The 18,568-nt window shown below is 38.4% G+C and overlaps 1 protein-coding gene across 2 annotated transcripts in view; it reads right to left on the bottom strand.

Moving 5' to 3' along the window:
• Positions 1 to 18,568, bottom strand: part of ALG14 (ALG14 UDP-N-acetylglucosaminyltransferase subunit) — a 108,858-nt gene that overhangs the window by 61,143 nt on the left and 29,147 nt on the right. For both annotated transcript variants that reach the window (XM_026497576.4, XM_026497574.4), the window contains exon 3: positions 15,499 to 15,630. In XM_026497576.4, coding sequence (XP_026353361.3) covers positions 15,499 to 15,630 — 132 coding nt within the window. The remainder of the gene's footprint in view (positions 1 to 15,498; positions 15,631 to 18,568) is intronic.

The following is an 18,568-nucleotide window of genomic DNA, read 5'->3' as shown; positions in this document are numbered from 1 at the left end:
AAATCCCATATTGTGTAAGCAAATCTTTTGAAAAAGAGCATCTGGAGCTTTGAAGATGTGGACACAATTAACCTGAGCATGTGACACCTGTCTTCTCAGAAACAAAATTATTTGGTCCATAAAAGCAAACCTGTTTTCACCGTCAGCTATAAACATTTTTAAAAATTGCATTGTCAAAGATTTGTATAAATGGCTTAAACGTGAAATCAGGAAGACCAAGAACGCAAAATGGTATTCCGCTAACAAACGGAATTTGCTGCAAACAATTCTACAGCTGATCCCGCTGCAGACTTCATTCTTTATGACAGAATATGGAAATCTTGACATCATAAACATATGAAACTTATAAATCTGGTATTCCCATTTCTTAAAAGGAATGATCAGTCACAACATGTTCTTTCTGTAATTCGAAGGTCTCATCAGCAGGGAACTTCTTGCTATTTTTAAGCGTGTGTGATATCAGTGCAAGCTCTCTAACCTGTTTGGAAGCCAACCCTTTTTCCACCCCTCTAAACAATAACGCTAAAATATCTTTTTCTGTAAGCCACAACAATGTTTGAAATTTGTAAGGTGTTTACTCATTCCCCTCAGTAAACCTAGGATAATCATAGTTTCCTCAACCCTGATTAGAAGGTCCTTTTGAAGACTATTTTTATAATTATTTGCCACCATGCCTTAGAGAAAACCAGAGTTTGTTCTGACCCTGTGAGAAAGGCTCCACGGAAAGCGAGAAACACGTGGCTTACATCTCCTATAAAATGCTGTCCTGGTGTAAGCAGAATCTTAAATCTCATGCTCTATATAGAGAAGTAATCAGTTTCCTACAGCTGATTTAACTTCATACATGTCTAACACTAGAAAAGAAATCCAGGGGCACCTGGGTGTCTCAGTTAGTTAAGCATTCAACCCTTGATTCTGGCTCTGGCCATGATCTCAGGGTTGTGGGATGGAGCCCAGAGTCAGGCTCTGCACTCAGCAGGATGTCTGCTTGAGATTCTCTCTCTCCCTCTCCCTCTGCCCCTCCCTGACCACCCCCACAACCATGCTCGCTCACTCTCTCTCAAATAAATGAATCTTAAAAAAAAAAAAAAAAAAAAGGAAAAGAAATCCATGACCAGGTGGCCTCACTGTATTCATGCTACAAAAAATAAGGATTATACCAGGAGGTCAGGAGAAAAAGAAATCGCCAAAGAGCAACTGCCAAAGAGGAAATGCTAGCCTGAAAAGGTAGTTTTACCCACTGATTTGTGGGGAGGGAAATGAGAAATCCAAAAGACAGACTATGAAGAGGATGGCATTTAGTGTCCAGAGGCTGTTACAAAACATTGCCTAGGTATGTATACATGTATGTGTGTGTGTGTGTCTCTCTCTGTCTCTTGCTTATAAAGAAAAAAGCCTTAAGTGGTTCCAAGACACTCGGGCAATAAAGTAAAGCAACTGTTTGTGAAAATGTTTTGGAACCTAATACAGGCGATGGCTGCACAACACTGTGAATGTACTCAGTGCCACTGACTTGCACACTTGAAAATGGTTAATTTTATGTTGTGTGAATTTCACCTCAATAAAAAAAATAGAGTAACAGTAAAGTTACTGTTTTTAAAGTAACAGTATTCTGCTTAAGATGAATGAGAAACTGGCCATTTCCTTTTGCTTTCTTTGACAAAGGCAACATTTAACACTTCAGAAGCACACTATCAAAAAATCCTTAGATGAATTCCAGGGATTAATTCAGTGGGTACAGAAGTTAACCAAGGAGCAGTTCTGCAATGCTTTTTTTTTTTCCATTTTATTTTTTCTATCCTACTTAAGTAAGCTCTAAGCAGTCATCACTAAGTTTTAATAGTTTCTCTGCCTCTTTCCTTCCTACATCCCTCCTCCCCAACTTCTCTTTACTAGGTGCTGGGATTGCCAAGATGAGTAACACACCTTACTCTTCCTCAAGGAGTTCATGGTCTGTGTTCATTTCCAAAAGTTCTCCAAGCTGTTTCCACACCGGCTCTGGTTCTAGTCATCTCCAAATCTGTAATGCACGCACTTGACTTGCCACGGCCTTCCTAACTAAGCACTCCCATCCCCTACTCAGTTATTTGTGTTCTCTGTGTTTCCTTCTTTTCCTTTTCCCTCAGACCAAAGGGAGATTTTTAAAATGCTAACCAAAAACGGCACTTTATTGATTTTCAGATGCTATAAAAATAGAGCTATCCGGATTCATTTGAAACTTTAAAGTAGGCCCTTGAGAGGCTGTGAAACTGGGACTGGCTCTAGGAATCACATATTTAATTGAAAATCATTTCAAAGATTTCCTTTCTCTTTATCCCACCCCTCTGTTCTTACTTGGCCCCCAGCGCCTCCCACCACCCTTTCCCACAAGGCCCGGGCTCTCCAAGTTCACTGCCTCTGACCACACATGAGTCCTTTCTTTGGAAACAGCTTTGTTTTCATCACGCTTCCTTTTCTCATCCTCTCACAACTGAATTCCTTTTCCTTCAACGTTCATTTTTGTTTTCACTGTAGTCACATTGTTATCCTTAGGAAAACATGCTAGCCTTCACCCTGAAAGGAAGAGGCCCCACCAGGCCTGGAGCTCCCATGTGCCTGTGATGGGCTGGAACAGGGACAACTCAGACAGTGACGCAGGCAAAGTGAAACAAGAGAGAAGACCGGTAGGCAAAGCCACGCTGGCTTCTGCAGACAGGAAAAACGTAACGTTTGCCAAGTGGAAAAAGGATCAATTTAGAAAGGAAAGAAAAATCATTTTCAAGCTTTGGAGAGTCCCCCAAAGTGGAGAAAAATAAAAACAACTCAAAGTAATCTCTGATTATATACAGCCTAACTCTGACCCAGATTTTGTTCTGAGGTCACTCAAAATGTGAAACAGAAGTCTTAACATTTAAATTAAATACCTCATTTGTGGATGGAAGCAGCTACGGGTTGTCACCCGGCCAATGTGTCAGTGGCACAGCTGGTAATTTCACCATGCAGCTGGGAAAGGCAGCCTGTCAGTCATAAGAAACCAGATATGTGGGAGGATTTTCACATGGAACCACTTCTCACAGTGGACTCTGGCCATCATCAGACTTGCTAAATGCACGTACGATATACAGTTGGTTCTTCTCTGTCTTTATGAATGCTGCTAAGTTTACAATGCATGTACCGAGAAGAAATATAAGCTGGGTAAAAGGAACACTGACATTATTTTAATGTGTTACAGAGGACTGGTTAACAGAGGTACAGGACCTGGACAAATTTAAACAAATGTCTCCCAAGTATGATTTCATTAATCTTGGAAAACATGAAGCAGTAGACAATTGTGGTCTAATCATTTCTTATTTGATTTGGCTGGAAAAACCTTATTCTCACTTAACTCCATTTATAGATAGGCATCTTGAGTCAGCTGACTTTCTCTTTGTCCAGCTAGGTTTCCTTTGAACATGTTAGAAAGGTTTTTGATCACCAAAAAATATAATACCAGATGAAGGTCGTTATATAAAGAGAACCAAACAGCAATTCAGGGGAAAAAGAAAGTTCCTGTAAGAATTCTGGCATATCAACAAGAAGTTAATTGACTCTTCTTAATGATCCAAACACATGTCAATCAATAGGCCAATAAAAATTTTATATACTATGCAAACAGTGGTAATCCCAGTGCCACCCAGTTTGTGGCTCACCACAGAAAATATCTAATGAAAAAAAATCACAGTATCCCATTTATGGACAATAACCCACTCTCTATGTCATCAATTTGCTACTGAACTTAGACTATTTCACAGCTCAAACTGGGTATGGAACATGGGAAAAAATGACTAAGTAAAATAATGGCCTTCTTTCATACAAAGCATGAGTATACATGTAATAAATACATCTGAATTTGTCATGGTGAATTAAACGAGCTTCAGCTTCAGGCAAAAAGGCAGAGTATCAGGCTGAAATGGTCCATTTCTTTCCAATTTGTTATACATGTAGAATCTGAAATTTGTTTTTTACTTGATTAAAAATTAAATTAGGTTTCATTTTCGTATGCAGAGCTCTTTCCTTGAGTATTTAACAACAGTCAGGTTGGCATGAAGCCAGTAATCAAACACTGCGGACTCGGGAAACCCTTCTGGTTTTTCAGACTCTCAATAAAGCCTGAGAAGAGTACCAGTTTAGGGAGTGGGTGTCTTTGTTTTTGTGATGACTCACATCATCCAGTATTCATTCATTTATTTTTAAGTCATTCCACAAATATGTGGAAGGCACTCTTCTAGGAAGGGACCATGGGAAACACAAAAATACACAGCCCTCGAGAACTGTACAGATCTTTTTCCCCCAAAATAAGCAGTCCTCTTACTGTAGCTTAATGATTAGCAATCTCTCAAATTCAACTTTCTCTTCTTCTCCTTAAAACAAACTAATTTCTTATCAGGAGTACATTTTCAAGAGAGCACGAGATCAGTCTACTCACTCAAAGACTGACTCAAAGACTCCTACCTTTAGAAGAAACTATAGAAGACACAACAGTGAAGAAATCTTTGGGTTTCAAGATGCGAACAGTGAACTACAAAGAGTTCATATTCCTGAGAGATCAACATGTCTATCACAGTAGGGGGAAAAGGGCATAAAACAGATTATGAAGGGCCAAGATCAACAGGACTACTTAGCCATAGTTTTAGAAGGGCCAACAAAGTGTTCCATGTCTCCAGTGGCTATCAGTAGATGTATTAAACAGAAAATCAACAAAGATATAGAAGAACTCAATCACATTGCCCACCAACAGCATGTAACAAACAATTCTAAAACACTCCACACAACAACAGAATACACATACTATTCAAGTGCCCATGGAATGCTCACCAAGATAGATTGCATCCTGGATCATGAAACAAACCTCGATATATTTAAAAACAGAGCATGTTTCCTGACCACAATGGGATCCAACTAGAAATCAATAACAGAAAGATAATAGGGGAAAAAATCTCCAATACTTAGAAATTAAGCAAAGCACTCTAAATCTGTGGGTCAAAGAAGTCTCAAAGGATGTAAAAAAAAATACTTGGAATCAAATAAAATGAAAATGCAACATATCCACATTTGTAAGATGAAGGTAAAACAGTGCTGAAAGAGAAATTAGTAGCACTATACGCTTATATTAGAAAAGAGGAAAGGTCTTAAATCAATAGTCTAAGCCCCTACCTTAAGAAACCAAAAGAAGAACAAAATGAACTCAAAGCAACCAGAAGAAAGGAAATAATAAAGAGCAGAGAAAATAAATGTAAAAAGAGCTGATTCTTTCTTTCTTTCTTTTTTTAAAGATTTTATTTATTTATTTGAGAGAGAGAGTGAGCGAGAGAGAGCATGAGTGGGCAGGGGGAAAGGGTAAGGGAGAAGCAGGCTCCTCACTGAGCAGGGAGCCTAATGAGGGGCTCGATCCCAGGACCCTGGGATCATGACCTGAGCTAAAGGCAGAAGCTAACCAACTGAGCCACCAAGGTGCCCCAGAGCTGTTTCTTTAAAAACATCAACAAAATTGATAAATCTTTAGCAAGAATGACAAATGTAAAAAGAGAAAGAAGACAGACTATGCCAATATCAAGAAAGAAACAGAGGCTATAACTATAGATCCTAAAGCTGTTAAAGAAAAAAGAAAAGACAATAAGGGACGACAATAAGGGAATACCACAAACAATTCTATGTACATAATAATTTAGATGAAATGGAACAATTCCTTGAAAATCACAAACTACCAAAATTCACCTAATATGAGACAGATAGTCTGAATAATCTTATGACTATTAAAGAAATATAATTCACAACTAAAAAGCTCCTGAAAAAGAAATCTTCAGGACCAGGTGGCTTAATGGGGAATTTTACATCATGGGGGATTAACAATGGGGAATTAACATCAATTCTAAACAATCTTCTGAAAACAAAGAGGGTGAAGCACTTCTCAATCATTTTATAAGCCTAGTATTATCTCAAGACCAAAATGGGACAAAGAGAGTCCGATATAGAAAACTAAAGACGAATACCCCTCATGACTATCATTATAAAAATTCTCAACAAATTACTAGCAAGTCAAATCCAGGTATATAGTAAAAGAATTATACATCATGATCAGGTGAGATTTATTCCAGGAATTCAAGTGTGTTTCAATATTTGAAAATCAATCAATATAATGCACAATATTAATAGGCTAAAGAAAAATCACACGATATCATGTATTAATTGATGCAAAAAGACCTGACAAAATTCATTCTGTCATTAATGACATTAATTTTTTCATTTTTGGCAAATTAGGAACAGAGGTTGATGGTTAATACTACGTGTCAAGTTGACTGGGCAATGAGGGGTCCAGACGTTTGGTCAAACATCATTCTGGGTATGTCTGTGTGAGTATTTTGGGGTGAAATTAATATCTGAATGGGCAGACTAAGTAAAGCAGATTGCTCTCCCTACCAATGTGGATGGTCCTCATTCAATCAATTGAAGACCTGAACAGAACAAAAAGGCTGAGTAAAATCCTGTACCATTGGCTCTGGTTCAGTTTTTCTGGAGATCCCGGACTAATACAGAAGGGAAGCTTTCTCAACCTGACAAAGAACATCTACAAAAAACCCACAGTTGACGTCTTCCTTAGTGGTAAAAGAGTGAATGCATTTCTCCTAAAACCTGGAACAAGACAAAGATGCCTGTTCTCACCACTCTTATTCAATATGATACTAGAAATCCTAGCCAGTGCAATAAGGCAAGAAAAGGAAACAAATGATATACTGGTTGGAAAGAAAAAACTTTCCCTATTTGCAGAATACATGATTGTCTAGAAAGTCCCAGGAAATCTATTTTTAAAATTCCTAGAATTTAATAAGCAAGATCACAGGATATGAGATAAAAAACAAAGATCAGTTGTATTTCTATATGTTAGCAACAAACATGTAGAAACGAAAATTAAAAACATAATACCATTTATAATTTACAATCATTTCAAAAGAGTGAAATACCAAGGTATCAATTAAAAAAATATGCATGTGTTTATATACGGAAAATCACACGATGATGGTGAAAGAAATAAAAGAAGACCTAAATTAAATGGAGAGACATACCATGGCTATGGACTGGTGATTCAATATAGTAGAGATGCCAATTTCCCCAAAACTAATTCATACATATGATGTAATTCCTGTCAAAATCCCAGCAAAATTTTGTTGTACATATAGACAAGTTTATTCCAAGATTTACATAAAAAGGCAAAGGAACTAGAATAGCTAAAGCAATTTTTAAAAAGAAGAATAAAATGGGAAAAATCATTTGACTTGAAGTTAAGATGTACTACATACAGCTTTTTCATTCATAACAATGTGGTACTGGCAGAGGGACAGACACAGAGATCAATGAAACAGAGATTCCAGGAACAGATAAACATAAACACACCAAACTGTTTTTTTTTTTTTTTAATTCCCAACTGATTTTTGACTAAGAGGCAAAAGCAATTCCATGGAGGAAGGAATTTTTTTTTTTTTTTAACAGACCATGCTGGACATCTATTGGAAAATGAGCCTTCATCTAGACCTTATATTTTATACAAAAATTGATTCAAAATGATCTATGGTATTCAAAAGTAAAACATAAAACTATAAAACTTTTGGGAAAAAAATGAGGAAATCTTTGGAATCTAAGGCTAGGTGGAATCTAGAACTCTTCACCTGAGTTCTTAGACGTGACGACCAAAATAAAAAATTGATAAATGAGACTTCATCAAAATAAAAACTTCTGCTCTGTGAAACTCCCTGTTAGGAAGATGAAAAGAGAAGCTATGACCTGGAAGAAAATATTTGTAAACCACAATATTGCACAAAAGCCTTATATCTAGAATATAGACAAGAACTCTCGAAACTCAAAAGTAAAACAATTCAGTTAGAAAATGGGCAAAAAGACATGAACAGACCTCTCGGTGAAGAAGGAATATTAATGACAAGCACATGAAAAGATATTCGACATTCTGGCAACTAGGAAAATACAAATTAAAACCACAATGGCATATCACTACACACTTATGAAATAGTGATAATATCAAAACCTGGAGAGAATGCAGAGAAACTGGATTTCTCATACACTGCTAGTAAGACGCAAAATGGTAATAGCCACTACAGAAAACAGTTCGGCAGTTTCTTACAAAATTTAACTTGAACCTTCTATCAGTCCCAGCAATCTCATTTGTGGGCATTTGCCTACAGAAATGAGAACTTAATACTTACACAAAAACCTGCACATAAATGTTCATAGGAACTTTATTTATAGCAGGAGAAAACTGAAAACAATTCAAATGTCCTTCAATGCATGAATGGCTAAGCATACTGTGGTACATCTGTACAATGGAATTCTATTCAGCAATAGAAAGGAATTACCGATACATGCAAAAAAATGAATAAATCTCAAGACCACTACGCTTAGCAAAAAAGGTCAATTTCAAAAAGTTTCACAGTATTTGATTTTATTTCTAGAACACTTTTGAAATGACAAACTGTACAGATGGAAAACAGATCAGTGGCTGCCAGGAGACAGGGATGGGGTAAGCACCGGGGAGTTCTTTTGCAGTGACAACAGTTTTGAATCTTGATTTTGGTGGTGATTACACAAATAACTACACGAATAAAGTAGCAGAGAACTATACATACACACTCATACAACCACACATGAATGTATACAAAAAAACAGTGAAAAGAGAGTAAGGTCTGTAGTCTGGTTAACAGTATTGTACTAATATATACTTTCTGGCTTTGACACTGTACTACAGTTATATATGATGTCACCACCAAGGGAAGCTGGGTAAAGAGTACATGAACCTCCATGTATTATTTCCGCAACTCCCTGGGATCTGTAATTATTTCAAAATGTTAAAAAAAGCTAAAAAAAAAAAGATGTGTTCAAATGTTTTTTTTAAAAGAATCTCCAGTAGCAGAACAAGCTGCAGCTGCACAGATGAAAGAACAATTTCTGATCTAAATAGTTTTTTCCCAGGAGAATTACTCTCTAGTTCATGTCTACCTGTTGTTTCTTTATTTTTCTTGAAGCTAACCAAGGTCATTGGCTATATTGCATTAATCCCCTTCAGTGCCTACTGCGATACAGATGTTAAAAAAAAAAAGACCAGTTAAGTTCTGAATTGAGCAAGTTAGCTACTTCTGGCAGATACCAATACATTTCTAAAGAGAACCGGAGTTAAGCTGCACTGACTAGTTCTGTGACCTTGGTTACTTAGACCTCTCTGGACTTTGGGCTCCTCATCTATGGAATGAATATAAAGAGTACTGTGTCAGAAGACTGTTAGGAAAATTAAATGAGTTAACGTATGTAAAGTACTTAGGAGAGTGCCAGACATATTGGAATAGCTCAATAATTTTTTTTTTCAATGTGGGGCTTGAACTCACGACCTTGTGATTGAGACCTGAGCTGAGATCAAGAGTCAGATGCTTAACTGACTGAGCCACCCAGGCACCCCTCAATAAATGTTATTTTTCTAAAAGATTTTAAAAATATGACTCTTAGGTGGATTCATTCTCATGAATCAATGTCAGAATCAATAAAATGGTTAAGTGGTTATTTCCATTAACCACTGGGATTTCAACGAGAAAAGTCCGTTTGTGGCGATTATAAAGAAAAAAGCCCAATATGCCATCTTAACAGTACCTATGATATTTAGTTTTGTAAAAATGACTACTTATTATTTCCACTGAATTCTTCCCAGGTCCTATTAATTTCTAATAACAATAAAATATTAGATGTAAAATGCCAATTAATAAAGGTGTAGTCTAAAGACTTCAACTTTATGCTGAAATCTTGTGATTCATCTTACATCATGTGATTCTCTCAGCTGACTTATTGATCTTTCACTCTTCTTAAAATGACTTTTTTTAATTTTCTCTTATCCACCTTTGTTTAAATGTCATCTCTACTCTGAAGCCTTACCCCACTCCCCAGAGAGGATTGATCACACTATAACCATCCAGCTATAGGCAAGACTGCTGTCTACTGTGCTTACTTTTATACCTCTCACACACAGTATAAATCCTGGCACAGAGTAGACCCTCAACAAATATTTGGGAATGAACCCCTGACATCCCCTCTTCTGGTACTCCTATGGCAATTTTCACTTGCTATCACTAAGGAACTTGGCATATTGAATTACAATTACTTTCCCATTTGTTTCCTCCACCAGAGTATAAGCTCTCTGAGGACCCGGCCCATGTCTCACTTATGTTTGCACCCTGAGTAACTAGCACTGTGACTGGACCGTTTATTCAGGAGATGTGCTGAGAGGTCACCATGGGCCGGGCACCAGCTTCCCAAAAGTGAACAAGGCAGGCACGGTTTCTTATGGAATAAGAAGACAACAAATACATTAAAAAGAGAACTTTTATTGGGATTAGTACTATGAAGAAAATAAAGCAGGACAATGTGACAGAGGGATGAGGACATTAGCTGGAGAAGTGCTACAAAGGCTCAGGCCTTTGTAAGGAGATAACATTTGAACTCAAAGAACAAAAAGGATCTGGTTATGTTTAGATCAGGAGTAAAGAGTCCCAAGCACAGAATAACAAGGACAAAGGCTCTGAGATATGAATCAGCTGGCTTTTTTTGTTTGTTTGTTTTGGTTTTTAAAAGGCAGCAGGTGTGGCTGGCACATGTAAACTAAGGGAAGAGAGGAGGAGAAGAGGTCAAAGAAGCAGGTCAGGGCTGGAGCACACAGGCTACACTGTTTGGACTCTACCAGCATAGAAAACCACTGGAGGATTTTTAAGTGTGAAGTAACAGAATTTAAATCACATTAAAAAATTTACACTGATTGTTAAGTGGTAAAGAAGTTGCAGGTGGTCATGAACTTCCTTCCACATTCAGACAGGTTAGGAGAGCATGCCATGTGGGGGCTGGCCGGCACAGCGGGAGTAAAGATGGACAGAAATAAACAGACAGGTGATAAATTTCAAAGACATGGCTGGCAGGACTTGCTATTGAACACAGGAAGTAAGGTGTGGGAAAGAGGAATCAAAGATGTCTCCTGGGGATTTCACTCCAGCAAATTTGCTAAAATGGGGAAAGAGTAGGAAATATCTCCTATTTTGGACTACGAAAGTTTCAGATGCCTATTAGATATCCAACTGGAAAAGTAGCACAGCAGGCACTTGCTGTATCCTCTTAAGAGCACTTGCTGTATCCTTTTAAAAACTACCACTTTGAGGATAGACTCGTCTACAAATCAAACATAATACGGCATTTCAAATTTGACTAACTGTACTTGCTGCTTCCAAGGTAACAGAGAAAAACGGAAGTTCACTTGATGAAATGTCATTTTTGCTACTGATGCTCCTTGACCCATATTTTTAATACAAAGGTGCTGCATTTTAGGTCAGAAATTTTAGACAAATGCTGTCAACTCAATTCAAGTATTTGCTCCACTTCTCTAGGCCTTATAAACACTGGGGTGATTAGTGTCAAGAGCGGTAAGCAATGACTCACCAAATCGCTTTCACTCAAAGATAGTGAAATGCCATATATAAGACTACTGGAAGCCAAAGGTGCCGCTTTTGGCGATGATAGACATTTTAATCCATAGTAAAACTTATCCTTTTTAGCGTACGGGTCTGAGTTTTGACAAACACATACAATCAACTAACTACAATCAAGATACAGGGCAGTTTTTCACCCAGAAAAAGTTCCTTTAAGTCCTTTCGTAGTCAGTCCCTGCGCCACCCCCAGATGCTGGCAACTACTGATCTGTTTTCGGTTCCATTATCTTTTCAAACTCAACAGTAGTCTTATGAATTTATGGCATTTATTCAAAGATGCCTATTTCTTAAAAAATATGATGTGTGAAATATTAGAACCACCTAAAAAGCATTTGATGATGTTGTAAAAGAAGAAACTATCCTTTCCAATTATTGACAGAGGTTAGACTGAGGGCTCCAAACAGAATTGATAAACTTCTCTCTAAGACAAGCTCCTCATTTAATAATTGGCTTGGATGAAACAAGCATGAATTTTAATATACACTCAATAAACAGACTCATATACTTTTTCCTTTAAATAACCTAAGGTTTTAGATTACTGTTCTCATCCAAAAGGTCAATTAAGACACGAAACAGTCCATATCCTCACAATGGTTTTATCTATACATATTTCTGTAACAGGAAACTGGTAAATATGAATTTGTTTTATTTTCCAAGTCAATCTAATTTGTAGAATTTTGTAATTATACTTCTTTAATAGTATTATTTCCTATTTTTATTATCCGTTTTGTTTAAAAAATATTTTGACAGATATACATGACATTTAATTTTGAAATATATGCTGTTATTACTCAATTGCAACAGTGTTAAATCTGCTATGAAAGCAGGTACTTAAGTGGAGTTGCTGGGATTTATTTTCATTTTATACTAGTATTTAGGGGGAGTGATATTTCATGTAATTTATTTGAAAAAGTAATGTATCAACTGATTCTTAATTGGTCTGAATGAATGAACACAGCGTCCATGGTGTGAGCCAGAAATGGTGGCATGTGGTTCAGGGGTTAACACTTCGGCCTTTGGAATCAGTAAGGCCTGGCTTCTAGTCCTAGCTCCACTATTTTTCGGTTGTGCGAACTCTGGGCAAGTAACCTCCTGCGTCAGCGCCTCAGTTTCCTCATCCACTAAATGTGAACAACAGCACTACCAACTCATACGGCAGGGATGCGAGCACCCGGTACCACATCTGGCACGTGTAGTGCTCAATAAACAGTACCTGTTATATACCAGATGGAATTTCCATTTGGAAAACATGAAAATGTTCTATTATTCAGCACTCATTCTAGAACAATAAGTACCTGTGTTTATATCTTACGGTGGCAAAGTGAGGTACAGAGATAGCTGAGTGGTGCAGACGACTCAGGTGCACACATTTTAAAGCCGAGCAGAAAGGCACCTGGCTGTTCAGATAACTCTAGTGATTTAAGGTCTGATGCTGCCATCCCTTCTAAGAGTGGGTTTTTCTTTCACTTTTCTTTTTATTTATTTTATTTTTTATTAATTTTTTAATAATAACTTTTTATTATGTTATGTTAGTCACCATACAGTACATTCCAAATTTTTGATGTAAAATTCCATGATTCATTACTTGTGTGCCAAATTGTGGAAGGAGCCGAGATGCCCTTCAACAGATGACTGGATTGAGAAGATGTGGTCCATATATACAATGGACTATTACTCAGCCATCAAAAAGAACGATTTCACAACATTTGCAGCAACATGGACGGGACTGGAGGAGATAATGCTAAGTGAAATAAGTCAAGCAGAGAAAGACAGTTATCATATGGTTTCACTCATTTATGAACATAAGAAGCAGGAAAATCGGTAGGAGAAGAAAGGGGGAATGAACCATGAGAGATTATTTATTTTATTTTTTTAAAAAAAGAAGTAAAGAAGGAATAGTGCTTTGTGATGGAAGTCATAAGAAAGCCAAAGGTGACTACAGGAGAGATGTACATGCTGTAATAAAAAAGGCCTCTTAACCATTAACTTTTCTCTGTAAAGCGAAGGGGATTTCATTAAGTGCAAATTCATTTTGTGAGGCCAACTGTATCAGAACAGCTAATCAGATAACGCTCAGGTTTGAAATAATTTTTTTTTAACTCAGTTCAAAATGGAAATAAGTATTTCACACCCCTTGCCCCTTTTCACTCTTATTCCTTTAGAAACATCATAATAATTTTTTTCCTTCCACTTTTTACAAGGAAATTTATAGCACTCATAAAATCTTAGACTAAGTCAGAAGGAAACTGAGAGGGTATCTAGTACAATCCTTTCATTTTAAGGTAAAGAATGAGGCCCAGAAGGGAACTGACTAAAATGAAATAAAAGCCAAAGTGGGCCTGGGACCAAGTGTCCTAATGCCCCACCAGTTACTCTTTCCGCTACAAGGGTATCAAATACTCGGGCTAGGCAGTCACCTGAGCTCCTCTGTCTGTGACACACATCATCCACCATGTCACTACTTCCTTCTGAGCCTTAACCCTTTAGAGTCCTAAACCACACTCAAGCTAGCTGTTGCCAGTGATGGTGGCCATGCCTCTAGTGATGTAGTAAATATAAATCCCAAATTTCCTGCTTAAAATGTCAAGACCTTTTTTCTCCTTTCCATTCTGTCTTTTGAATTTTAGAAATAAATAAACTTTTCTGGGCAATAATGATCTTTTAGGGCAATATCTAAATTCTACACATTAAACATGTGGTGGGAGATTGTGAGATAAACTCATTTTGTCAAAAATTTAAAAATAAATATAAGCAACATTAACCTATGGTGATAGAAATCAGAAAGTGGCTTCTCAGCCCCAGGGGTTGACTGGGAAAAAGCAGGAGAAAACCTTCTGGGGTGACAGAATTGTTCTGGATCTTAAATAGGGATACGGGCAAACTATACCCTTAAGATCTGCACATCTCTTGGGACGCCTAGCTGGCTCAGTTGGGAGAGTATGTGACTCTTGATCTCCGGGTGATGAGTTCAAGCCTCACGTTGGGTATAGAGATTTAAATAAAATTTAGAAAAAAAGATCTGTGCATCTCACTGTTTGTAAATTAAATCATTTAAAAACAATCTAAACTACTCATGTAGTATCATTCAGATTTTAAAATTCTCATCCAAAGAAGAGACTTGAACCATAATCCAGCTGATGAAAGGCAATGACCAAACTCCCAGACATCTTTCAAAATCAAGCTAAACACACTTCTGCTCAGCTACTCATGAGAACAACATCCACTGTGCCAGAACTCGTGTATGTGGAGAGCAACTAAAGAGCTTCCTGTCAGGCTATGCCAATTAATGGATTCTGCCTTAAAATATGAATGAAAGTATTATTTAAGCACTGTATACACTACCATAATAACATATCTATTGCTCTCCATTGTCTGCTAATATGCATTTAGAATTTAATAACAGAACTTCATCCTAAAAACCATACAGAACTTAAGATGATAAGGAAGGTAAGGTTAAATACAGTGTAGTAATTAAGTTTTTATATTTCTATTTTCTGTATTACTTTACTATAAAACCTTGGGTGTGTATAACATTCATCCCACTCTATACCATATCTGGCAAGAGAGTCTCGACAAAAACAAAAAGCACTGAAAAGGAATAGAAAACTGGCTCTCTTCTGGCTGATAAGCACATGATGTCGGCTCAGGAACCACAGGTGAATAGGAAGACAAACTGGTTAAAGATACAGTTCTGTTTGGGCTTATCACCAAAAAGAGAAGGGAGAGAAGACGGCAAATGTCAAGTTCAAATTATAGCTAGAAAGATAAGACAAATATCTCACCTCTTTCAACAAAGTGCATTCAAGTGATAAATTTTAACCTACGTTAGTAAAAGGTCTAGTCTAAAATCTGACACACTGAGAAATGGTAGCTGGTGAAGAAAATACTATGGTCCTATTACTAATAAAGGGTCTACGGGAGTGTGACTTCCCCTCCCCTTAGGGATGGTTATACATACCAAATCTGGCTTCACTCTGTGAGTCAGCGGAAAGGAGAGCCACATGGAGTACAGGGTGGTGAGCACCGTGGAGAGCCAGGACTGCTGAACCTCCCGGCTTCTGGGAATGCGGTGAATGTAGTATTCAGGGAGCTAGAAGGAAATAGTAAAAATCCGAATCAACTGGGCCACTGACACCCCAGGTAAACATAGTAACAGTTAACACTGCTGAAGTCTGGGGAAGCAACCAAACATAGTAATATTTCTGTAGCAAAACATGAATATTCACACTAAGTAGAATAAATAAAGACTATAAGACTTGGGCCAATTCAAATTCAGGTTTTGCTGTCAAACTTGTGACAAACTTTGAGTTTTTTTCCCCCAGTTTTCAGAACTTTTTGGGAATTCAGGAAAGGGACTGTGGAATCTGTACTGCAAAGTACATTTGAATCCAATAAGATGTCACTGTTATTATTATGGTAAAAATAACCTAGTAGGGTCTTATTATAAAAGTTTTTTGGATGTTACTTTCCAATTTTGATGCCTGATCTCAGTATCTATAAAACATTCTTCAAAAAACCATGGGTTTTATCATGTCCCTTGAATTTTTAAGCTGTTAGCATATAACTTTGTAAAGAAGCAATGCACCATGTTTCTGGATATTTTTAGTGTCCAGGGGCTGGAAGGGCAATCAGTTCAACTCTGGCTCTAGAAGTCCAACTCCTTAGATTTCATCTTTGCTCTGGAGCGGCAAACACACAGGCCCGGTCGGCGTTTTGCAAGGGTGTCTGGGCCTGAAGACAGCAATCTCAGACCTGGACACAGAAGAACAGTCTACATCTCATCCCAGGCAGCAGCTTGAAGCAGCAGAGAAAATAGGTTTAGGAAGTCTCTGTCCATTCTCAAAAAAGGAACAAAAACTAGGCGAAGGGCGTACCTCCCCCTGGTATGGGGGGGAGACTGAGGGACCTCCAAGATGGAAACTAGAAAAATACGCCCGAGAGTAAAAAACAATACTAGTGACCAAAGAGTGATGACCTCTGTTTTGACTTCTGGACACACATGCAAGGAGCCCGACCTCAGCCTCCAGATGAGAGGCCAGCAGTGGGCAGTCTCAGTTCACTTGTGGCTGGAACTAACTGGACAATGACCACAGATCTACGGTGACCAATCACCCAGTCTGCAGAGGACTGTCCCAGTCTATACCTGTAGGCCCAGCATAATTATTAACAGTGCCCCTTCTGTTCTCAGAAGCGTCCCAGTGAAATGATAAACTACATAGTAACCCACAGGGCAGGACAATGAATAGGTTCTTCCGAGTCACAGGGAAAGCAATTTATTCAGAACAGCCCAGGGCAAGGTGATGGGAGGATCTGCATTACCGTCAAGGATGAGAATGTAAGTGGTAGCTGGGAAGAAAGCCAAGAGGAAAGTTCTACCAGTGAGATAAACAGGAAAACAGTCAGGTGATGACGAGCTTGGGGAAGGGCAGTGATGAGGAGCTAGTCGAGGGATCAGAACCATGACCCCAACTGGAAGGGGACAGGCGAGTCTGTACGGTGCAGCTGTCCAGCCTACAGCTCTGTACTGGAGAGGCCCTCCATCCCCAAATTCCAAACAAATCTTCCACCTGTTATTATTTTTTAAAAGACTTTATTCATTTATTGAGAGAGAGAGAGAATGAGAGAAAAAGCAGGACAGTGCATGCATGAGGTGGGGAGGAGGGCAGAGGGAGAGGGAGAAGCAGGCTCCCCGCTGAGCAGGGAGCCCAATGCGGGGCTCAATCCCAGGACCAAGAGATCATGACCTGAGCTGAAGTCAGGCGCTTAGCCGACTAAAACACCCAGGCGCCCCTCCATTACTATTTTTTGATGAGAAGTTCAGTAATTGGAAATCCTACCAAAAAGATTTCTCTCTAAATCCAAGTCTACCCACCCACTGCCCCCGCTATAGCAGGTCTGTTCTCCTCAGAGGTACCTTTCCCAACGAACCTAAGATACCCCCCACCCCCACATGTACACATACTCTTCCCTCCCCCATTAGCAGGGCTGCTTTATGTTTTAAAATTACTCCACTCACTCTACTGGCATATTATATACTTATTTATTTACTATCTGTCTCCCCCATTAGAATATAACTTATCTGAGGGGGCCAGGAAATTTAATCACTGCCATTTCAGTGCTTGTTAAGAGTACCTGGTTTACAGTTGATGCTCAATAAATGTTTATTGAGCGAGTAATTCAATAAGTTGTTTATTGCACATTAGTATAAATTAATCAAATCCTGTTACCTAGCTGAGACGTGTTTAGACGGAGAATATAAAGGGGCACAAAGAAGGTGATTTTCAGAGTGTACATTTAGGGCCTTATTTGTAGAGGCCACTCAATAAATGGGTTGAACTAAATGGAATTCCTGGGATTAGAGAGAAAAAACCTAAGCAAACCAGGGGACTGGGAGCTTATAAACAGTTAAAGCCAGGAGGGACCAAGTTCTAAGGGCTTGGGGAAACAGGAGGGAGGATGAAAAGGAATCAAAGTCCAATGCCTTCTCACTCCAACAACGTGTCCTAGGTAGACAGCCTAGACTTCTCAGCCCTGTGGGTCCTCTCCCCAGAAAACAGATCCATGAGAGAGGAGTGTCCCTGAGGCTTTGAGTTCTGAGCATAAAAAGGAAGGGAGCCTGCTAGGTTAGAGCAAGCAGAGCATCCCATTCTGCACCCAGAACTGCTTGAAAAACTCTGTGCCCACAGTTCCTGTGTTATACCTGTTACACAGGCATGTAGTCAAGTGGAGGGAACCTGGGGCCATCTTGATAAGAACAGGGCTCTCGGACTGGCTATGCTTAACACATAGAAACTGGTGCTGGGGTATGCGATGTCCTGTATTGTCTAAAGAAAACACTGAGGGCTAGGCCATGGCAAAATCTTGAGAGTTTTTAAATTACTTTATATATTTAATAATCAAATACATAAAGAAGTCAACAAGGAAAAATTATCAATAGAAGGCTTGTATTTTGGTTTTAACAAAAGTTCCTTTGAAGACAAAAGAATGGGATAGAGTTTTAGAGAGCTACAGTTTAGGCCTGGCTATGA

The sequence above is a fragment of the Ursus arctos genome, unplaced genomic scaffold (assembly GCF_023065955.2).
Source record: "Ursus arctos isolate Adak ecotype North America unplaced genomic scaffold, UrsArc2.0 scaffold_12, whole genome shotgun sequence".
NCBI classification, from domain to species: Eukaryota; Metazoa; Chordata; class Mammalia; order Carnivora; family Ursidae; genus Ursus; species Ursus arctos.
The sequence above is the reverse complement of the archived record's forward strand: the minus strand, read 5'-3'. Positions and strand labels throughout refer to the sequence as shown.